This window comes from Podarcis cretensis (assembly GCF_951804945.1).
Source record: "Podarcis cretensis genome assembly, chromosome: 3".
NCBI classification, from domain to species: Eukaryota; Metazoa; Chordata; class Lepidosauria; order Squamata; family Lacertidae; genus Podarcis; species Podarcis cretensis.
The window spans coordinates 122,383,257-122,407,658 of NC_137172.1; the positions used below are offsets into that span (position 1 = coordinate 122,383,257).

Sequence of the window (24,402 nt, forward strand, 5' to 3'; positions counted from 1 at the left end):
TTAAAATAATAAGTAAAAATATAGGACTCGCAACTTGCTTACCTCTCCTTATCACCCCACCTTGGCCGTTCAACACTAGCCCACACTGGGTCTCCACTGAGCCCTTGAATGAAGAGAATAAAATAAAATCAGATAAAGATCCGTACAGATAAATTGCATGGCTGGATGCATCGAACGTGATGCGTTTTAGAAGTGACTATGTTCAGATTGCAACTCAAAGAATATATCTCCTACGAAATATTTCAAAAACCATAGAATAGCACAGCTTCTTCCCAGAACAAACAAACTCTGTTCTCAGATATGATCTTTTGTCTGAATGATTGATTGGCAGGCAAAGAGGAAGAGAGTCAGTATGGAAAGTTTTTGAAGGGATGTTTTGGAGGAGGAAAAAGAACAATTTTAAAAGAAAGTGGCAGCATACCTGTGGAACATATATACCCCTTTCAAGGTCCATGTCTAACGTGTTAACATGTCACACAGCTAGGACCAGTTTGCAGAGACTGGTAAAAGCCAGACTTAGAAATGGGAGTTATAAAGAACGGAGACAGAAGGGGAACAATCGGGTGTTTCTCGATTTCTCGACTGGACTAAATTCGAGACTACGCTGTTCAGGGAACCATTCCAACGACTGAGAATTTTGCTATCAACTTCAGTGGGATTTCAACATGCTCTGGTCAAAACACGTTACAAACTGAGTTCCATATACTCTGGTTTCGCTTTATGTTGGGATACGAATTCTATCGAGAAGAAATCCCCCTTTTTTCTGTCTCTCTGTGTGTACATTTCTTCCACGCAACCTCTCAGTCCTTTTGTCCAGTGGCAATGTGTTAAAAGATGCATTTTCCTTTACAAACAAACGAGGTATTGGACATGAAAGAGGCCTCTTAAGGGTGTTAACCTACTCAACAGCCCGTGAAGAGTTAAGTACATGCGGAGAAAGAGTCGGTGCATAATAATATAAAGCCCACTTTACAAAAACAACCTTTACAGTCCCGTCTCTCTCTTCCACAAGCCCCCCCCCCCCCCGTTTTTCGGCATATTGACGCTGGCCTAGAAAACCCCTTTCAAGGCCTCTTTTGAGTTTTAGTGTTCTGCCTTAAAGTGATTATGAAATCAATATGGGGAAAAACTAGGCGACTGAGCATAAATTAAAGCGGTGATGGGAAAAGGTGTGACAGTTTCCTTTGTTGCCCATGGAAAATCTTTTTAGGGGCCTCAAAGATGCCCATTCCGGCTCCAAGACTCCTTGCATCTGTTAGGCTGGCTTAAACAGCCTTCCAAACTATTGGACTTTCACTTAACATTCTGAGCAGGGGAAAGTATATTTACATTTGTTGCATTAGAAATGAGGCATATGTTGATGAAGAAAGTGGAAAGCGGGCGGGGGCGGAGATGAAAAAGAAAAGGCAAAGAACTGGCTACGAGTTGGAGTTCTTCCTCCAACCTTGGTCGGGCAGCAATCCATTTTGTCACCAAAAAAACCTCCCCTATAAAACATAAGAAGCTGAAATCAACAAGCTTCTTTTCAAGCGTCGAAAAGAAAAAGCTACAAAAATCAATGCAAATTCACCAATAGTTGTTCCCCCGCCTCCCCCTCGCGCCACTTTCGAAACCCCACATTTGTAACTGTGAAGAAACTGAAGACGATGTAAGGAAATAGCATTCATGTATAATGAGTATAATAGACATTATGCATCATGCATAACTCAAAACCAAAACAGGGTTTTGTTAAATTTGATTTTTATGGCAATTTTTTTGGTAGCGCTTCCCCGCCGCCCCCTCCCACAAAGCATTAAAAACAGAAAGAAGGAAAGACGACCTCGTCTTATTCTCTCCACTATTTAAATTTAAGACAAAAAATGATTTTTTAAAATCGTTAAAATGATTCCTAAGCATGAACCTGCCATCTCAGTCATCTCGGCAAAAGGAGGTTGGAAGGGAAGCGCGTTGTTTGGTCGGATGACATTGCATAAGTGACCAGTTGAATGGCACTAAGTCGAAAATTGGATAAACTATGGTGCTTTTTTGCACAGGATTTAGGCATTGTGCGCTGCCTTGCAAACGTCTCTAATCCCTCCTTTTGAAAAAAAAATACAAGGCTTTGTGCTCCGCATAGAAAAAAAAATGTACAGCTAAAAAAATCAGCAGCAGACGTGGTTATATAAAAAAAGGAGAGTAAATAGGTCTTAGTGAAGCGAAATAGTGAATGGCAGATTTGGGAGAAGGAGTGATGAGGAGGAACATAAGGGAAGCCCTGTTGAAAATGGGGAGGGGGCGGGTAGAGACAGAAGCGTGGAAAATGATTGAGTGAATTTCAATGCAGAAAGTCAGGTTTTAGGGAACTGTTCTTCATGGGCCCAAATGATTTTATTCTTGTGCAAATTCCAAAATATGTGTGTGGGAGGCCTACCTTTTATATGGCACACACACAAACATTTTCTTTATCCTCAGAGAGGAAAATATATATTTTTTTCTGATAAGAAATCTGGGGCGGGGTTTGAGGGGCGAAGAAAGGAAAATAAAAGCAACTTAGAATTTACTCTCTGTAAGTAAATAGGACCCACTTCATTAAGTGAAACTACACTCCTTCCTAATAGGCTTGATAGAATTTCACGTTCTCTCTCTTTTACAGTAACGTTAGAACTATGTATTAGTTATTATAACTATAATTAGTTATTATAATACATTATATGTATTAAAAGTAGTTAATTCCATCAAAACGCACCTTCCCTTGATGCTGATAGCTTCTTGACTAGGAAACGTTCGAATTTTGTAAAACTAGAGATTTGTGTGTGTCACAGACAGCGAAAGAGAGGTACAACAGAAATAAACAGATGAATATGTTGGAGAGGAAGAGAAAAACAGGTGTTTGCGTTGGAGGGGGAGAGAAATTTAGGGAAGAGACGTGCATGCGTATGTGAACACCGGGGGGGGGGGAGCGGATGATTGGGTTAACGAATGGATGGATTTGCAGATCTATTTCAATATTTTACAGCTAGTTTTTAATGCTTTTGCTGGCTCCCTCACTGCCGTAGGTACACACACACACACACACACACACACACGCAGTCGCCTTCCATGAGCTACTGCTCTTGTGCAGTTCTCTTTCAGAGATATTTCTGCCTGTCTGGTTCAGTTTTAATTTTGCAGAGCGGAGTGGGGGTTGCTTGGAGGGATGCGATTGTCTTTTGGGGAGCGACCTTTGATTTCTGCCTGTCTAATCTGGATTAGCTAATGTCCCCGCCCGCCCTCGGCCGCAGGCAGCTCGCAGGTGAGAGGCTCCTCCGCCCGTGCAGCACTTTCTCTCCTGACCACAAGGTCGCCGAGCTCTCTCTCGACAGCCGGGGCCCGGGTGGGCGACAGGCGAGTGCGGGCCAGGGGTGGGAGCAGGAGCCGGGCGGCGGCGGCGGCGGCGGGGGGTGCGGCGGCAAGGCAACGTGTGATTTACCTGCAGGTCGTCTGCTCCCGAGGCGGCCAGCCCAAGGCTTGGTCCTGGCAGGAGTCTTTGATCGGGGTGCATCCCATACTGGGAGCCATGGCTCATAAGAGACAGGTCGTGGCGACGGTAAGCGTCTAGGCAGCCCAGCTCCCTCCTCTGCTCGTCCAAGCAGGAGGACTTGAGCGCCCGGGCGTTGTGCAGGTTGATAAAGTCGGTGGGTTCTCCATGGTGTATCTGCTGGTAGTACTGCTGCGAGTGGTGGAGTGAGTTCAAGGAGTAGGCGTCGGGGTTGACGGCCGGGTGGCTGTGTTGGAACTCGTAGTGGAAGGACTGGTGGTGCAGTGGGGTGTACTGGTGGTTGGTGGAGAAGTAGGGGGAGGCGAACTCAGTGCCGGTGGTGGAGTAAGTGAGGGGCGAAGTGGAGGAGTAGGCGACGGTGGAGTTGGCCACAGACTCCAGGCATCCCAGCTGCATCAAACGGTAGCTGTTTGATCCATCATGACGTATCTGAAAGGAAGAAGGGAAAAGGTAACCCAAATACTGCAGGCTGGTCATCGGAAAAGAGCGGGGCTCCAACAGCACCCTGTCCCGCCTAGCTCCCCCCCCCCCGCAACCCTAGCCAAAGCTCCTCTAGAGTTAGCGCCGGCAACCCCATACACCTTGGGCTGGTGCCCTGCAAGTCTGCACTAGAGGTTTAAAGAGGGAGCGAGAGAGAGACCCCTACGTAGGAAAGCGAGGCGTCCACACAGCTTGGAAAAGAAAGCTGCTACTTCACTGTAATGGCTGCTTGCGGAGGAAACCCAAAGTTACCCAACACAAACGCTGCAAAACTCCATATCTGTCTCAAGCGCAGAAGGGCTGATCTCCTCCTCTTACGGTCCTAACTCTCTCAGCAGACATAGGTCTCTCTCGATAGACACCAGGCACCGCGTCTCTCTCGGTGTGGCTCGACTCCCTACATGCCTTTAACCCTTCTTGGTAAAAGATATAGGTCCAAAACCTTCCCCTTCCGACAACCTGAGTAGGAGTCGATCGTTTGCTGGCCCCCGGATTCCCATTGCGCGCTCTCGCTCTCGCTCTTTTTCTCTCTCTCCGGCTATTATTAATAGTATTTGCCACCTTCCGTTTCACGGCATTATTGGGGCCATTAGCCTGCTTTCTTTCCGGCAACCGTTTGAATGCGGCAATGGGTTTGCCCCTTTCCTGGCGACAGATGTCATAACGAATTTTCGCCCTTTACTTCTCGAAGTCCTCTCTGAAGCCGGATTATAATTAAATGTAACGGTCCAATGTGGATTAACAAAAAAATGGAAACAACCACACACAGGCACACTCGACCGTACACACACACACACGCATGCATAGGCACACACATCCGCACACACGCGCACACACACACATCCGCACACACGCACACAGACACACACAAAATACCTCCGCATCGTGGACGAGTCCTGGAAAGGTAGTTGACATTTTGGGTTCTCCGAAAGAGGCTCTGATTAAATCCCTTCTCCAAATTTAAAAGGAAAGAAAAGACACCAAAGCAACCACCAAACCACGAACAGTTTTTAAAAATCAAAAAATTGCAGTCCTCTCCTGTTTCCCACAGACGTGAAAAATATATATACATATAGAGAGTATTTCTATCTAAACACAAAGAGGCTTTGCAACGTGTCTGCATAGGTCTCCCGCTTTTTTCCACCGTGCACCCTTTTAAAAACCTATAGGAACAATTTTTCCCTCTGCACAAAAGCAGCTCCCCGGATCAGATTTTGTACTTGCAGGGTATTTCTTTGGCTGATGTCGTAGGTCCCTTGGTAATATAGAAGTTTTGAAAATTAAGCATCAGCACTGAGAACTGGGAGGACAATAGATAGAGCAGCTTCATCCCAGGAGACAAGGAATAAATATTGTATCTTCGCCTAATAAGGAACTGTAGGTTCTTTCAACGTTTTTATACATTTTTCCTTCACTCTTTTAGAAGGCTTCCCCCCACTTTACTCAGGCTAATGTGGGACCTAATCTTTTCGAAAGGGGCCTTTTTAGGAACATATGATTGAGGTGAACTAGAGCTAATACATAAAACAAACTAGATTAATTAAAACCATCCTTTTTCAGTTGGTGAGTATTTCTTCTTGCTGGCTGTGGCTATCCACCCTCCCCCCCCCCCCATATTGACCAAAACACAAGATTAGCATGTATGTAACTGGATTTCCCCCGTCCTCCGAATTACACCAGCGCATTTATATTTCTTAGAGAAAATAATAAATCGAATTGAAGTCCACCTCCACGCCCCCCCCGCCACCTTAGTCAGATTGTTCGATATGGGGCAACTTAGATGAAATCACACTGGGTTTTGAAACAGAATTTCAAAGAAACAACTTATCTGAAATGTGTCACTGCGGTTAAGTGTCGCTGCCGTGCATTAGAGAGATAGATAGATAGATATAATATAAATGCATACATATATATACATATAGGGCGATTCCGGGAGCAGGAAGACACCCCCGCGCGCCCCCGCACCCACACAATGACACGGGGTAAGAGAGCTAAAAACCTGGAGATTTGTGAGCGAAAAGGTGAGAAAGATTTGGAGCCTCCCGCCCCAACTTGGAATTGTCTATTTGAAGTGCGATTTGTTTTATTTTTCAGACAGCTAATTATGGCCAAGTTAGCATTATGGCCGAGTTTAAAACTACGTGCATGTATTTATTTGCAACCATCCCGGGAGTTAATTTCTGGGGGCGCGTCCGCTTTCTGCGGGAGAATCATCTAAGCCCCGTTTTCTGCTCGGAGGAACCGCAACTGAAGATTCTCTCTCGTCAGGGCGCGCCTGGCGAAAGCTCCAAGGAAGGATCTGAGGCAAATGGCATTTCCTGCCGCTGCTGTGTCTCTCTGCTGATGGCGAGCTTAAATTACAAGCCTTGGAGACAGAAGCGGGTGTAACTCGCTTTTAATTGCCATTTAATTTGGTTCCCTTTTAAGTGTTTAAACCGCGAAGGTGTCTTAATAATAAGCCGCAGGCAAACAGACATGTGGCTCTTTTTTAAGGTCCAGGTTTGGGGAGTGTTTATTGGTATCTGTTCATGCAGGCTAACAGGAGCTGTCATTCAAGCCTCTATTCTTTATCCAAATGGACAAAGGCACACGACTAGAAGTGAAATGCATTGTCTGAAATGGAAAAGTGCGATTATCCAGACCGGCACAGGGGCCAGCAGCAAACACTTTTTGTTGCCTCCCCAACCTTCTCTTTAACGGGATGGGGTGGGGCGAGGGGTTCTAAAACGCCTTCGCAGAAAGAAAAAAGAAAGAAAGAAATTACACCCTGACATTTTAAACAGGAATTTCCATTAATTACTGACATCTTTAATGTTTCTTTCCCGAGGCTTTGGACAACTTTGGTGGTAAAGATTAGGAAATGGGAGACAGTACATAAATCAGTGAAATCTTTCCCCTGCAAAGACTGAATTTGTCCAGTGATCAGCCTACCCCAGTTAAGACACTCCAGTCCACCCCCTTCCTAAGCGGAGGCGCCTTCAGGAAAGAGCAGGGACTCCTCTCAAGTCACCTCCTTTTAAAGGATCCTGCTTGCCCACCAGACGAGAAGAGCCACCAGTCTCTTGGGATAACCACGATTATTCACCCCACCCTGGTTTATGATCATCTATAACGCCGAAGGGTATTATTTTGGTTTATGAGAGACTGGATCGTCCTTCTGGCTCGCAAGAGTAGATGCGCACGTCGGAAGCGTGAAAGAAAGAAAGAAAGAAAGAGAGAAAGAAAGAAAGACTAAACCCAAAGAAAGGAGAAATCTCGTTCATGGCTAGGTTCCACTCAAATGCGTCTATTCAAGTGTAACATCGGACAACTAAATACTTGATTTGTTTGTGTGGAAACCTTACGCACGTCAAACTGGATTTCCAGGAGAATGTGCGGAGGATAGCATGGTTACAGCCCGATTCTCTATACTTCCCTCTCACCTGGAAGGTAACCCCTACGGATTTCAAGTGAGGTTCTGCTGCTTTAAAAGCAGTTTAGTTTTGCACACCTAAGGTGTGATTCTTCTTGTCATCAGCTGGACGTACTTCTAAGTGAGTGCCTTGAGATTAAGATGGAAATAGACAGGAAGCGAACCTAGGTACGCTTACTTGGAGATGAGATCCATAGGAAATAAGATCCAAGTTGGTGATGGCCACCAACTTGGATGACTTTAAAAGAGAATTAGGGAAATTCAGGGAGGAGGAGAGGGCGACCAACGGCTACGAGCCGTGATGGCTTTGTTCTGCCTCCATTGCCAGGGGCAGGGCGATGCATCTGAATACCGGAATCGCAGGTGGGCAGAGAGCGCTTGCGCTCAGGTCCTGTCTGCGCGCTTCTCATCAGCATCGAACTGGCCAGTGTGAGACAGGATGCTGGACTAGATGAACCAGTGACCTGATCCAGCAGACTCTTCGTATGTTCTTGAAATCAAGCGTAGGTTAGTAATTGGTCGGTTGCTGCAAGGTCTTAAGAGTTGAGGATCTAGTTCACATTCAGTCACGAAACTCTGTAGGTAAGGGTTCTGGCAACCTGGTGTGAAATGACACTTAATCATTGTTTCCCCCCAACGTCATAGAAAGTGTCAGTTCGACGCCGGAAAAGCGAGTGGAGAAAACGCGCGACGTCCTTTCCCATGCTGGCAAAGAAAACAGCCAAATGGAGACAAAGTTTGCATGTTTCATCTTACTTGTCCATGTTTAGGCTGGAGAGCTGTTTTCACTTTCCTACAGCCTAAACAAGGCAAGACAGGCGTGCAGAAATGAGACTGACAGTTTCCTAGGCATGGAAACAACTTCCTCGACAAAGCAGTGATTCCTTAGGAAGAGGATTTAACTCCTCCCTTTCCACAACAACAACAAAAAAGGCACTCCTCCACCGTCGCGTAAACACCAGCGGGGTTATCAAATACAGGATCAGACCGGCAACAAGGACCAAGGTTTCTGTCCGGACTAGCGAAAACGTTTAAAGAACAGCCAGACAGAACAGATGAATTTGTCCTGCTAGTTTTTTTAATATGGAACGTAAGAAGCTGCCTTCTGCCCAGTTCGGCCGTGGCTCCATCTACAATGAGAGGCAGCGGCCCTCCGGGGCCTCTTTTCCATACACACACACACACCCGGAAATGTCGGGGGTTGAACCTGGCTGGGATCTTCTGCACGCAAAGATGCGTTACCACTGAGCTACAGTCCTTCCTACGCCCTCGATTTGTGTTGCTCTCGAAACAAACCATTAAACACAGCCTCTCCTCCACAATCTTGGCCAAATCCATATTGATGAACGGAGTCAAAGCTGTGAAGCAACCGACTGATTGCTTCTCAAAAGCAAGGAAACGCATTGTTTCCTGCTATGTCAATCCCGTCCTAAGCAAAGCAATGCTAGACTATCAGCCTAAAGACGCAATAATTGAATGCGTTACAGTTAACAGATGCAGGTGTATTCCGAAGTAAGTCCCACTAGGATCAATGAGAATTCCTCGCAAGTAAGTGTGTACTGAAGGGCACTCCCAAGGTGTAATTTAGTTTTCTAGCTAGCCTATTCTCTCGAAGACTTCTTTCAGTTTTAGCCTGTGAGGGAGGATTTCAGTGGCACTTTTGAGTTCTTTGACAGTTTGCGGGATTATGGAAAGAAATGGGTCTTGAACGCCTGGCTTTTCTCTCAAAACAAGGCATTCAGAACACAGAAGGCCAAAGCTGTGGTTTTACTGTGTGGTGCTGCGGAAACCACCCTAAGCTATTGCTCACCTCCCTTCTCTCTATTTTAATTAGAAAGTCTGTGGGATATATTGGGGAGCTCCTCCGTTTGAGAAGCCAGTGACCAAGAGGAGCTGATTCAGTTCTCAGAGACAGCTGGAGAAGCTTGTTCCACACTATCAGTTTTGCCTTCTTTCTCCCAATCACTCTCTGTCGGGATTCTTTGACTCATCTTACGACCCAAAGGCCCTACCATAATTTCCCCTAAGTCAGGGGTGCCCAAACTTTTTTCAAAGAGGGCCAGATTTGATGAAGTTGATGTGTGAGGGCTGAACAAAGTTGTTGAGCTTTTTTAAGGATTTGACCCCAATAAGTAAACTGCCATGGACTTTGGACATGTCTGGCTTACTACATCAAGGACTGTTTGTGGGAGGAAGGCTGGGAAGAAGCCACCATCCATTCAAACTTATTTGTTGAAAGGTTCCTGTTTAGATGAGAGATGGGCAATCTGTGGCTCTCCTGATGGTGCTGGACACCAACTCCATTCAGCCCAGGCCGAACGTGATGGTGGAAGCATAGGCCACACCTGCCACAATTATTCAGTAGCAGCCAGCTTCCAAGCTGTGTGCTCAGTCTGCCAAGTAATTCCAACAGGAAGTTGGAATTCAACATCCTTGGGCCCACAAGTTGGTTCCCTTTCTCTTCTTTGGGGGATCGGCACCCTTATAGCACTTCTGACCACCAAACAAGGACAGGCTTAAGCAAGCAAAACTGGAGGCTAACAGAGAAATGCTGTTCAAACAAATGCTGTTGTTTTACACAGGAGCCACACATCTGCACAGTCCTGCCTTCCATGGACCACTCCTGAGCCATCCATTGTCTCTGCCTTTAGAGACAGAAGAAATCTATTTGTATTTCGTCTATCCTTAGCTGAAGAGCAAACTGTACTGGGGATATGAAACCTACCCTCTCTCCCACTCCCTTCATAAATACAAGAGCAGGAAGCAAAGTCTCTAATTCAACTATATGCCATGTCCCTTGGCAAGTGCCAACTTGAATAAAATATTGGGGGAGGCAGGTAAGCCCCATACTGCATAATTGGTCACATGATGTGGTGCACACACACCATTTGAATGGGAATTCACCTCAACTTGGGAGGGGTGGCCCCCTCAAATATTTTCTTGGGGGGCTGAAGGGACCTCAGCCTCTAGGATTTGGCTCCTATGCAAGGTGCTGTAGTAATGGTAACGACTTCAACACACCTCCTTCCCTGCTCTATGTTTGTCCCAGATTCCCTCATTTTCCACCATTATATGCTGAAGTCACTTTGCTTACTGCAATGTTATTTAAGCTCTTTTTAACTAATCTGCATAAGCATTGGGCTTGGACCATGCATAACCTTTAATGATCTTGAACTCATTTATTCTGCAGCCCACAATAATGTTTTCTCAAAGTGTACCCTATCTATGATTTTGTCTTTTATGTGGCTTTCAGCATCTTTTATCTATACTGTCAAGGGAAACTGTTTTTTCAGCAGAATCCTTTCCTGCCTTTGGGAACTTTCCCAAGATCTTTGTTGGGAGACTAACCTAAATGCGAGAAAGAGCTCTACTCATTGCTGTGAATTGTTGTCTCAGTCACAGGAAACAAGCGTCTACAAGTTGAGAAATGTAGAACTAGTTTTCCCTGCTATTGTTTTTTTATTTCATCAACAAATGTGTGGTTGTCTTTCTTAAGCTACCAATGGGTTTTAATGCAACCACTCATTCAGACAATATTTAGTTTACTTTGGAATATGAATATTCACTTTAAATATGTACTGCTCTTACCACAATCCTTTCAGAAAGATCCTACTTGCTTCGCTATGTCCACTCCACCAAAGAGACATGGCAACATTGATCTTCCTTCCACTCATACCTGTGAATAGTGATGCAGGTCAAGTCTTGCAATCCTCTCAGCTCAGGATCATGCTGATAATTTTGGATTCGTCTGAGATGCCCTTCTTGATGTGCCATCTCTTATTAGAGATAATTTTTTGTTCCCCCTCCATCCGGGAATATACAGTTAACTGTGGGAGACTTGAGGTTAGAATATTATTGGATGTTACCAATAACATTCACCACTTTGTGGTGGAGATTCACACAAAGAGAGATTGCTGCAGCCTCCAGCAGCAAGGGAAAATCTCTTCAGCAGCATCAAGTAGAATCCCAGCTTCTACTGATTGTTTTTATGCACTAGTGTTATGTGGATTTTCTTCCTAATTAGTGTTTAACCACTACGGATCGGGGTGGGCAGGGAGGGAGGGGTTTTCATTGATATATACTTTCCCATTCTCTTAGATTGATACACATATTCACAGGATATATACACTAAAGGGATGGCTTTGAAATTGAACAGAATAGGCACCCTGAAAAACAGGTACCCCTTTGAAGACTCATAATGGAATCTCTCCTGGGAAGATGCCAAGCCCATAGCCCCAATATCAGCAGTTATGGCTCAGAGTGGTAGAGAGTGCTAAGACAGTAGTCCAAGGTAGAACTGTATATAAGCATGTGGAATATATATATATATATATATATATATATATATATGGAAAATGCAGATGGTTGCCCTCAAAGCCACCATGATGATGTGTCTCAAGATGTGTATTGCCACATTGTTTTGCCAGCGATGCTAAACCAGGAACCTCTGGAGAGGAGAGGACCTCACACAGGATGTACCAGCTAGCACAGATTTGGGATTTTTAAAAATAGCACAGTTGTTGTGCCACCTATGGTGATCTACACAATCTGCCCTTTAAGCTGGGTCATCTTGTGAGTGATGTGCTATTTCATTGTCTTCAAATTCACAATGCCTTCAGTAGAGAAGTGCCTACAGTTTTTCTGAGAGTGACTGATCCAAACACTACTTGTTTTGTAGTCTCTTAGAAAAAAAAGGGGGGGGGCAACTATACAAAGGATTATCAAGGATTTCCTGACCAGGCTCTCCATAAAAGTACTCCTGGCTGAGAAAATCATCACACCAGATGCAGAGCTGCTTTTTCATCAAGAAGACTATTCTGACATTGTTTTCAAGATGCATTTTAATATTTGAGTCAGTATCCAGTCATTAAACTTCTCTCTGGTAGCTGAGAATGAAAACATCTGTAGACTGTGATGTATTAAAGATGTACCGTATATTAGGAGTGTCTATAATTGATGGAGACATTCCAATAAATAATACAGTGTCAGAATCTTTAGATTATTGAGGCTCATCTACAGTGCTCATATATTTATGCACCACCAGTAATAGCAAGCATGTCTCCTTCTCTAATTAAACACACAGCACCACCATGGTATGTTTAAATAACATAAGACTATAGCACAAATGTGAAAATAATTCATGTCAAAGATTTGGGTCCTTAGCTTATGAGTCATCTTAGTGTCAACTCTTTTTTGTAGTGAAATAAGTTGGTGATCATTGATGTGAATGTCAACATCTGCTAGATTTTGGATAATCATTCTAATGTATCATACAAATAAGTATTTTGACTTGCTTTTGTTCTTCCAGTTGTAGGCCTATGCTTTACTAGTAACACTCTTCATGTGTCAATCTAATGCTATTAATGTTTTTAAGCCACTATTTTCTCAAGAGTATGAGCAGCTTGAATAAATTTTATGATTAAGGTGGGTTTTTTTTTGTAAAAATAAAATAAAATTGAACACATATTTATTCATGGGCTTGAAACATAAGGCTTTTATTGACCCAAGAATCCAGGATGGTTGCAAAGGAACCACTGAATATATATTTTTCCTTGACTGATTCAGAATTCATGCCTTCCTGCTATTAAAATGCATATGCTGCATTCCCCACACTGAAGCCAGCTACTTCAGAGACACTGGAGTCCATCAGGGAATATGTATTTATGTTTTAAAAACATAATTTAATTTCCCCATTGATTGTAACAGCTCATGGATAAAATCAAGGTTTTCCCCTCCCATAATTATCACTTAAAAATTAACAAGTAAAATTTATATGTAAAACAAAATAATGTCCTCAGCAACCCAGCAATGAGAGGGTAGTGGTAAGTTTGTTTTATTTTTTAAATCCACAAGGTTTGATTCTGAAATGAGTTTTTCCTTCTTACGCTTTCCTTTCTTAAAAAAACAGTTAGATGAAGAAGAGGTTATTTCTGAACTTTTGGCAATAGCCAATAGAGATTCATAACGGTCCTGCTGATAGTACAAACTATGAATTCAATTCTGCAAACCTAGTAATCCCTGCTTAAGCTAGTTGTCTTCCTGACCCTATTGGAGTCCTTGACCTGGGTGAAGGTTGAAGGGTCAAAACCCTAGAATTCTGGAACTCTCGAGGCCTGAAGGGTTTGGCCCAAAGCTCATTGCAAGTCAGAGCCTCTTCAGTTGAATGCACTAGGCTTGAGCTGAGGCCCTGAGCAAATGTTTGAATTTTCATTGTGTTTTAAATGAAAGAATGAAAGAGTAAATGGCAAAGCAATGACTGCTCACATTAAAGGAATGGATTTTTAAGCATTTGGGGCCATTTTACACAATACAGCAGAGCCAAATTTGGGTTTGCCGTCAAGTAAGGACCAAACTACATGATACATGCACTTGCATCTTTAATTGCCTCATTCCCTTCAGGAGAAGTATATAAACTCTCTTTGGGTGGTAATTGGACGTGCAGAAGTGGTGGAGGGAAACTGTTTCAGGGTGCCTCCACATGGGGGTTTTATGCTGCAAGTGGGTCATTCAGGTTTGATTTTTTTCTGTGTGCCCAATGGGCATGCAGTTACCCACCACTCCTGTATTAGTCGTAGGTTTTTGTTTTTAAAAAGATATTCCACTGCTTCCCAACCACAACAGTGGGCCGTCCTTGATGGAATGTTTCTGTGTTATGTTCCTCTCGGTCACTACTTCCACACCTTTAGCTAACTTTTCTTGTTCTGGACATGCATACAGGAATTTCTTCTAAAAAAATTGCGCAGGAAGTACGCAACAGCAAGTGTTATGAACCCTTCATTATCATGTCTCACAATGAGCAAAACTGGCTTATGCTATTTTAATTTGGAGGTGTCAGGTGACATCAATGTCCATTTATTTTCTTTTTAAAAGAAGTTAATTAATAATTATGACTTTGGGTGTGTAATGGTTTTTGTTTTTGTTTTACTTCATGGATTTTCTCCAGTAAGAGGAAATCTGGATTAAATGTAAAAAAACAAGGAGAGAAAATGGGTTGGAATTTTGATGACAATGACATCGTGTCAATGGTGTGAAAACTACGCATGCGTGAGTAGCACCAATATCAAAACAAACCTCTATCCGGAAGTGCCCTAACACTTTCCCAGCCCACTGTTTTTCTGCTCCAAATTACTCCTAAAAAGAGAGTTTTTCCCCTCATTATATGAGATTGCATATAATGTATAGTTTGGTTCTTGATCTTAAAACTTGCTTTAAAAGATATAGTGTGAAGTCACCGCGAAAGATCCTTTCAGGATTTTCAGCAGTACCATTTCCCAGGTTCTGTATAGATCAGTGCATAACAGGAAAATAAAACGTATTATTGTTTGCAAACAGCAACCACTGTGAAGACTTTCTGAGTGAACCTATCACTACTGCTTGAAATGGCAGCTGAAGAAAAGGATGACTTTGGAACCCTAATCTGAAAGCATTAGTTATTTACAGGATGTTGAGATCTGCAATCTTGTCTGAAAGGCTGTAAATAGGAGCTCTCTCTGCAGTCTTTGGGATCACTAAGTAATTAATTTAAGCATAAAATTGCATTTCCTAAATCAAGCCAGTAACAATAGGAAGCCACCCACCCAATGCATCTTTACTTTCAACAGGGCATCATTCAAATCAAATGTGTTCAGGAATGTGACCATAAAACTCAGAATTAGAATCAGGGCTATTTTCAAAACCTGAGATTTATGTTAGCTGATAAAAATCAAAGTAACTCCATGAATATTCTCAATGCTGTTATATTTCAGGGCATCAGAACATCAGAATATTTATCAGCACTTTGTTTCCAAGGCTCAGTCCCTATTTCAATCAACAACAATTGATTTCCACTGAGTGGTTCTGTCCATAGTCTATCCATGTGGGAAGCTGTGGTCATTTATGTACATGCTAATTCTACTGAAGTTAGTGGTACTGATTCAAGCTTAACTGAGAAAATCTGTGCCTTAATTTATGCCTTACTATATCAGTAATATGCTAGCAGTGACTCTATCAGCTTGAGCCCAAACACACTTACAGGGAAGTAACCCCATCACTTCCAGTGGAATTTACTTCCAAGAATATGTGCTTAGGCCTGGGATGTACATTTGAATCCCCAAGGTTATTAGGGATGAGTCATTGTGAGTAATGTACAGCAAATCTAAAGGCTGATTTTTATTTATATAATTAATTGGGGTGGGAGATGATGAATTATATCTCTCCGCTCTCTTCCTTCAAATCCCTCCTCAATACGCACCTGTTCTATAAAGGTTTTTTGTGCATAATATCTTTCTCTTCACTCCCCACTGAACTTGAATTTGTGCATATTCCCCTCCCCCCCGCTATCCTTGCTCCCACCACCTTCCGCCTACACTGGTGTTTCCTCCTCTGCTGAAATGTAAATTGTAAGCTGCTTGGGGTTGAGAAACAGTTACCAACAATCTCTTTGTCCTTGCTTTAAATTTTAATTATTCTGGAGCAGAATGACTCTAAATCATTGAAGTATCACTTGTTTTCCTGCAGGATGTTTCCCCAAATCTAAAAGGTACCCTCCTTTACTGTCTTCAAACAACCCCTGAGCTAGGTTGAATGTTTGCAATAAGAGCATGAAAAAAGGATGCAAGCCTGCCTGGCATCCCTTTCTTTTATTTTCTGTAACAGGAGCAGCCTGTTAGTTGGAGTAATCCCACACCCTCTCCCTCCCTGCTCTGCAATCCCCCCATCTCCTTCCTCCAAAGAGTTATTGGTTTATCAAACATCATGGCCCCTTCCAACAAGGCCCCTTGTCTTTCAGCAATGCTTCAGTAGGGAGCTGTCCATTCAGGACCAAACAACCACGTGGTGCCTGCCCGCGAAAAAACAAAAGAAGTGAAATATTAATTAAGAGAGAGAGAGAGAGATGCAATCTGTTCAATCCTACGCCTGCAGGCAAGCTCTAACGGAAACCACATATGCTTTCTCTCTCCCCCCAATAAATCTTCATTTGGGCATTAAAATACTTAAAAGGATTAGTCATTAAATACTTGTACATTTGGTTTAATTTGCTAGAAACTCTATGTCACAGGGTTAGATCAGAAAGCTAAGAGTTTTAATCTCATTTGCAGTATTTACCTAGATGTTTTATTTCTTCTGCTGCTTGTTACAGGGATCATATTAATATCCCATGCATCCAGAGGGAGGAGGTTGAAAAAAAGGAGCTGGTTGCTGACTGATGGCATAGAAATATCAAAGGGCCTTTTCAAGTAAAACAAAAGCATTAATGGGAATTGGGTGTTTCCTATAGCAGTCTGGCTCCTTTTAATGATAGGGATGCTGTAATAGTTGCTCAGGGAGACAGTGAGGCTAAATGGGTAAAGTAGTGGCTGAACCCATATGGGGATTTGGGTGATGTCCCACCATTTCAGTTGTTCAGGTTAGGTCGTCTTCCTACTCTCTGATTTTATCTCTTCCCTTTCCAGCTGTCATATAAGAACACTGAGTTGTTTCAAGCAATGGGTTATTGCAACAAATTCTTCTATGTTAGTTTCTCAAGCTGATGTTGCCATGTAATTAATGGAAGAGTTGGCACATTTCATTTTGCAGTAAAGGTAAAGGTAAGGGTACCCCTGCCCGTACGGGCCAGTCTTGACAGACTCTGGGGTTGTGCGCCCATCTCACTTAAGAGGCCAGGGGCCAGCGCTGTCCGGAGACACTTCCGGGTCACGTGGCCAGCGTGACGAAGCTGCTCTGGTGAGCCAGAGCCGCACACGGAAACGCTGTTTACCTTCCCACTGGTAAGCGGTCCCTATTTATCTACTTGCACCCGGAGGTGCTTTCGAACTGCTAGGTTGGCAGGCGCTGGGACCGAGCAGCGGGAGCGCACCCCGCCGCAGGGATTCGAACCGCCGACCTTTCGATCGGCAAGTCCTAGGCGCTGAGGCTTTAACCCACAGCGCCACCTGCGTCCCTATGCAAGGCCAAAATTTGACAGCCAAAATTTCACTGCCTGGCCCCAGCCTAAAACTGCCTTCTCAAAGCCGGATATATGAGGTGTCAGGTTTGGGAAGGAGGTGCAAGGCTCTTGCAGGGTCCTAGAGCCCTCCCTCCTCCTTCCCAAAGTTGGGGAAGTGCTAAATAGGCTTTAGGAAGGAGGTGGGAAGGTGTCCCTTTGGCCCCTGTGCCCTGTGTGTGTGAAAACTGGTCATGGTGCCCTAAATCTGCTTCTGGGGACAACATGTATGGAACTTGAGTAGCCATGATCTAAAAAAAAATAACCTGTTATGATTCCAGGGATCTTTGATACTGGGAAGGGCCATAGCTCATGCTTTGCATTCAGAATGTCTTGAATTCAGTTCCTGGCATTCCCAGGTAGAGCTGGAAAAGTCCCATGTCTAAAACTCCAGAGAGCTATAAATAATACTGCCACTACATGGCCTTGTATTGTATTACAAGGGACGCGGGTGGTGCTGTGGGTTAAACCACTGAGCCTAGGACTTGCCGATCAGAAGGTCGGCGGTTTGAATCCCCACAACGGGGTGAGCTCCTGTTGCTTGGTCTCTGCTCCTGCCAACCTAGCAGTTCGAAATCACATCAAAGTGCAAGTAGATAAATAGGTACCGCTCCGGCGGGAAGGTAAACAGCGTTTCTGTGCACTGCTCTGGTTCACCAGAAGTGGCTTAGTCATGCTGGCCACATGACCCGGAAGCTGTACGCCGGCTCCCTCGGCCAGTAAAGCGAGATGAGTGCCACAACCCCAGAGTCAGTCACGACTGGACCTAATGGTCAGGGGTCCCTTTACCTTTACATGGCCTTGATCAGATGTGCACAAATCCATTCAAATCTAATCAACTGAAACGTGTACAATGATACCTCGGTTTAAGAACAGCCCTGTTTATGAACTATTCAGTATATGAACTCTGCAAAACCGAAATTAGTGTTCCAGTTAGCGAACTTTACCTCGTTCTATGAATGGAAGCCGAACGGTGGAAGGGCACCGGTGTCAGGAGGCCTCATTAGGGAAAGAACACCTTGGTTTAAGAATGGCTTTGGTTTAAGAACGGACTTCTGGAATGGATTAAGTTAATAAACAGAGGTACCATTGTGATGAGATATTTAGCTCCAAGCCACAGTATACCATGGGGAGATGAAATATGGAATATGGGGCATATTAACACTCACCAGGCCCATTGGCAGACCAACTATCCTTACAAAGATGTCTGCAAACATGATATGAAGGCCAGCAACATCACTCCTGCCATGTGGGAATCCCTTACAGACAACCACAGTGCCTGGAGACAGAAAGCAGGTCATGTATCCATAGCAGTGACCAGAGGAGGAAGCAGCACAGAGAAAATAAATGCCATGGTGCATTTGCATCAGCACAACTAGACACCTTTATCTGCCCCAGCTGCAACAAAACATGTATCTCCCATATCAGTTTCTACAGCCACAGCAGGTGCTGCAACCTTCCAACAGTTTGACTTTACCTGCAAAGGCACACACCTCTGTTGGATGCCAGCCAGCCAACCAGCCAGCCAACCAACCAACCAAGCCTCAGACAACAGAACAGTCCTTAGAATCAAAGATGGTACCAGTAACTGGTACAAGTTTAAGAGTCAGAACATCCCACCAATAACTAGACTGAGGCATTTTGCATCACTGCATGTTTCTGAATGGTCTTCAATGGCAATCTCACAAAGAGTGTACTAGAGTAGTCCAACTTGAATGTCACTACTACATTCTATGTCACTAGTAAATGAGGTTAAAGGTAAAGGTAAAGGGACCCCTGACCATTAGGTCTAGTCGTGACCAACTCTGGGGTTGCCGCTCTCATCTAGCTTTATTGGCCAAGGGAGCCGACATACAGCTTCCAGGTCATGTGGCCAGCATGACTAAGCCACTTCTGGCAAACCAGAGCAGCACACGAAAATGCCGTTTACCTTCCCGCCAGAGTGGTACCTATTTATCTACTTGCACTTTGATGTGCTTTCGAACTGCTAGGTTGGGAGGAGCAGGGACCGAGCAATGGGAGCTCACTCCGTCACGGGGATTCGAACCGCCGACCTTCTGATCAGCAAGTCCTAGGCTCTGTGGTTTAACCCACAGTGCCACCTGCGTCCTTGTAAATGAGGTTAGGTCTGCTCTATTCAGATAGGGTCATGGTTGGCATCATTCTGTGAACTGCCCTGAGACCTCCAGGTATAGAGTGGTATATAAATTCAATTAATATAACAACAACAACAAAAACAACAACGACGCCATTCTAAATGGAAAAATGCACTCCTGGCCACTATGCTGAATCCAGGAGAACTCTGAAACTGTTTACTTCAGTGGGACTGCAACCTTATCCAAGAAGGGTCATGAGCCTCCATCCAGAGTTGACAATTCACCTCCCTCACAACACCCCCATCTTGTCTGGATGAAGTTTTAGCTTGCTTGCCTTCATTCACACCAAAGCTGCCTCCAGGCACTGGTTCAAGAATTTCACAGCCTCCTTAACAGAGAAATGGGGAGTTTGCTTAAAGGCAAAATTAATCAGTAAGGATATCTTCCATGTTGGAGCTTCAGCTGTGGACAGCTGGAGTCACGAAGTCTCCTTCCTCCGATGTGTGTGGGGGCATTACCTCTGGGGCAGCAAGGACTGGCATGCATTAGAGAGTGGGCAGGATAGAGTTATACTCTAACATTTTCTTTTGGAAGACTGGGTGATGCTAGTTTGTATATTTTGGGAATTGAGGAGGAATGTCTCCCTAGGTCAGTTTGGTCAGTGGCTTATGTGGGGAGAGAGGTGAGAGAGAAATGGGGCAAGAATACAGACAACCAATATTTTGGGGTTTCACCATTCCGCAATATTATTCTATTCTATTCTGGCTTATTATGGTTGCTATGTAGTGTAGGCTGAACGATGGAGCACTTGGGAGCAGGCAGGTCATAGAAGATGGTTTTGGAGTGCACGGTCTTTTCTTCCTTTTTAATTTCACGAATCTATAAAACTATGCCCACATCAATTCAAATCTGCAGGTAAGTTTAATATCAGCCATGAATTGAAAGGCAACCAAGCCATAAGATCCTTTTTATTTTCTTAAAACAACATTTTCACAGGAGATGAGACATTATGTAGCAGCTCTCCTGATGGCTGCCACCTTGCTTTCCTCAGAATGCTTCATTTTTTTGTGGTGAATGTTCAGAGGCATTCTGGAGTGGTGAATGTCGCGCCACTGAAGTCTCCTTCTGCCAGAGCTGACTTGGCTCCTGCTGCAGACAGGTCATCTACTTATCCGTCCTTGAATGCCACCAATTGAATAAATGCACATGAACAGGAGTCCCAGACTAGATGTTCATTCATGACAGTTTATTCCTCTAAACATTAATTGTACCACAAACTGAACTGAACTGGATAGACTCCATTTGGTTCAGTTGTCCGTTTGTCCCTAAACAAATGCACACTCCTAGCAAGCAGCCACCCATCCAGGCATTGATCAAACTTGTAGGAAAGTTTCATATGTGCACTGCCTGGGCCACATTTTCTGTTCATGTGGGTAAAGGCAGCCCAAAAGTTGTGAATCTGAAAACTGGCGGATGACCTGTGATGTCTGTTCATGTTGAGTCATAGAAGGAAAGGAGGGAGTATAAGAGAGACATGGGAAACCTATCCATTCCCTTCATTGCCTTTCAGCTTTCCCAGGCAATCAGTTTACAGCATGCAAAGTTAAGTGACTGACAATTTTGCAGCCTTTAAAGGGACCTCAAAATTTGCTGCCTAAGGCAGGTCACCACACCCTACATGATGTTAGGGCCAGCCTTGAGGCTCTGCCCCTACAGCAAGGCTAGTTCCTCTGTTGCAAGGCTACCCTGCTTTAGGTGCCGGTTTGGGGCCAGCAAGAGGAAAGATAAAATTCGAGGGTTTTGATGAGGTGAAAAGCCCTTGCTTTTCAAGAATGCAGACCTTTCTTTTCATGTCATAGCTACTGGATTTATTTCCAAATATCTGATAGATGGGGAGGGGAGAAGTTTTATTCTCAGATGTTGCTCCCATGTTCAGTTTTATTTGAGAATGCAGGAATAAACCCTGCACCACACATAAAGCTTTTTCAATCATACTGTTGTGCTTTTCTTCCTTTCTCAAAAGCCAGAAACTCTTTTCTCATATTCAAAGCGTTAAGCCCTGCTACCCATGGGAATGCTTGGATGAGGACTAGATAAGAGAGTTACATTAGGGCAGAAATTCGGGTCACATCATATCAAACTGAAAGCATCAGGCCAAATACGGGTTTGGCTAATAAGATTTGTACACAGTCATTTTAAATTTTTAAGACTTGCCTTGAAATTTAAGGGGAAAGAAAAAGAAAAAAGAAACAATGAATGCATTTTCAATAAACACTGGTTTTATTTGCTTGCAACATTTTAGGCTTCTTTTTTGCATGTTATTCTCTTCTCCTGCAAACTTCAATCCTCCTGGAAGACTTAGGCCTCATCCTCATTCATGTGGTAAAACAGATTATGCCACTTTTTTTTAAAAAGCTCCTTCACACACAGTTGTTCCCTGCACATCAAAATTTGGCATTTTTTTGGATAAATCTCTTTAACATGTTAGTTTTATATGTGAAGAGATTTTTGGTTTTGGGACATCCTATCATGGGAGCCTTCCACCTGCAGTCTGAAGGGGCAGGGCCCAGCCATTGATTTTTAACACCTCAGTGACAACTTGCCTCAAAACACAGCTGTGTGTCACCAGCTATTCTATTTACAAGAGGAACAAACTGAAGAAAAGTTAAGCCTAGTGTATGTTAAATTATGTAACTGAGACATATGATGGCTCATGAAATGCTTACCTAAATTTCTCAAGTAAATTAATTTTAGAATTTGTATACAGTTCTAGCTTTAGTTGGCTGAGCAGATAATCTAAAACTTATTTTATGAATTAGTTGAAACCTAAACCGAAGAAGAAAACAGAACAAGGCAGAGAACTAGATTAATAATTGTTTAGTGTATTGCACACAAGGCAATACAACAGAATTACTGTGTGGCTACGCATAGAGAATGTGTCTGCTCTGTTTAATGCTTTGTGTTTCTTCTCAGTGGCAGCTTTTCCTTAACATAAGGAAGCAAAATGAAAGTCACTGCAATGAAATTGTGGCAAACAAATGTGAGGGGAGAGAGGCTCCATGTTGTCCAGCAGGTAATGGCTTTTTCCACCTTCCTGTCCTAGGAGCCTCCATAAGGATGCTGTTTCCAGAGGAAGAACGGTGAGATGAGAGAGACTTGTTTACCATCAGGGGGTGGTTGATTTCACCTGTGCTGCTCCACCCCCAGCCTGAGGACCCTTCAGAAGGGAGTTATTGCCATGGGCATTAGGTGTATGTGTATTTTGATGAACTGAATGGAGAGAAAGATTATGAGTCATGGGGTGTGGAGAGTGCATGTATGAACTTACCAATGCTTAGTTTATTTTGGCTGCTATTTTGTTAATGTTATTATTTTGTTTTATAGATTATAACTTCGGAATTGATTTGTTAATCATATAATATGACTGCCTTAATTGCGATGTTTAGCGTATTTTAATTTGTGGTTTAGTTAATAGTGTTTTATAGATTGTAATTATTTCACTGATGATTTGTTATTTATTCTGTATGATTTATGTTGTATTTGTGATGTTCCATATTATTATTATGATTACTTGTTGTTTGTAAACCGCTTTGGGATTCATTTTAATGAAAAGGGGCATAAAAATATAATAAATCCATTAAATCAAATCAAACCCAACACAACTGTTGTGGATACATCAGTGTTACACCAGTATTTTACACGAGAAACATGTGGAGTGTGGATGAGAGTTATGTACCCTTAAATATCTGTGCACAAGGACTTGGCTCAACCAGGGCTCCCAAACATGTGTACGATAATGTACACTTTTTGCATTAGCTGGAGAGGACACTAGTAGGCAACAATGCTGTAACAATCATGTTTGATGTATAAGGTGTGGAGCTGCCTTCACAGGGTTCTTCATACCCCTATATATTTTAGGTGTATGATCAACAAGACAAAACAAACTCCCCCTGTGCTTGTCTGTATGCCAACCGCAGTATTCCTATGCAACTGCAGATGTAAGTGAGAGTATGATATATGGGACAGAGAGACTAGGGATGATAAAACCTAGAAATCATAAAACCTATGATAGCATTCCTTCCAAAACCAGGTATCGGCAACCTAAGGCCCGGGGGGCCAGATGCGGCTCAATCGCCTTCTCAATCAGGCCCGCGGACAGCCTGGGAATCAGCATGTTTTTACATGAGTAGAATGTGTGCTTTTATTTAAAATGCATCTCTGGGTTATTTGTGGGGCATAGGAATTCATTCATTCCCCCCCCCCCCAAATATAGTCTGAGGGACAGTGGACCAGCTCATGGCTGAAAAAGGTTGCTGACCCCTGCGGTATACAGCTAACTCCTTATCCCTCTTCCTGGCTTCCAGTCCTCCTGCTTCTACCATACATTAGTAACCACCCAAACTGTTTGTGGTCCATTCTCTTTCCCAAGTCTATACAGGAGAAAAACATAAACAACAACGCCACATTCCAAATTAAATATGACAGCAGGCATAAATCACAAAGAATAAATATGGAATGGAAATGAAACTTGAGACCGGGTTGGTAACAGTGATAAGACACTTGTGCAAAGTAAGGGGGTGCTTTATAAAAATTTTACACACCCTCATCCCAGAGTGTGATGTGCAACAAGTTACATGTTTGCAAACAGAATGGTCAGTGAAGCCAGGATGTGGGTAGGTGGCAGGGACTTCAATAGGCAGGCAGAGCTGGAGGTGGATCCTTGAGCAAAAACACTGGGGTGGTAAGACCAGTCCACTGCTTTTAAGCAACGGGGCGGGGGTGGAGATGTTTTTGTAAAATTTATTGCATGTGATCACAGAACTGGAGATTCTGGAGAGTTTAATCCAGGCTTCCTCAATCAGATGTCCTCCAGATGTTTGGGCTACAGCATTCATAAGTCTCAGCTAGAATGGCCAAGGGTCAGGGATTCTGGGAT

At 43.5% G+C, this 24,402-nt stretch overlaps 1 protein-coding gene and 1 long non-coding RNA gene across 3 annotated transcripts in view; both read right to left on the reverse strand.

The window, feature by feature from the left end:
- Positions 1 to 4,927, reverse strand: part of TFAP2D (transcription factor AP-2 delta) — a 39,311-nt gene extending 34,384 nt beyond the window's left edge. Inside the window, exons 1-3 of one of the 2 annotated variants that reach the window (XM_079969965.1) lie at positions 4,874 to 4,927; positions 3,449 to 3,946; positions 43 to 103 (exon numbers count right to left, since the gene is read on the reverse strand). In XM_079969965.1, the coding sequence (XP_079826091.1) occupies positions 43 to 103; positions 3,449 to 3,946; positions 4,874 to 4,912 (598 nt within the window). In that variant the 5' untranslated portion in view covers positions 4,913 to 4,927. Of the gene's footprint in view, positions 1 to 42; positions 104 to 3,448; positions 4,011 to 4,873 lie in introns of those variants that run through there. The other variant, XM_079969964.1, reaches the window with a different exon arrangement.
- LOC307212742 overlaps positions 1 to 24,402 on the reverse strand; it is a 580,424-nt gene that overhangs the window by 180,811 nt on the left and 375,211 nt on the right. The gene's annotated exons all lie outside the window — the stretch shown is intronic.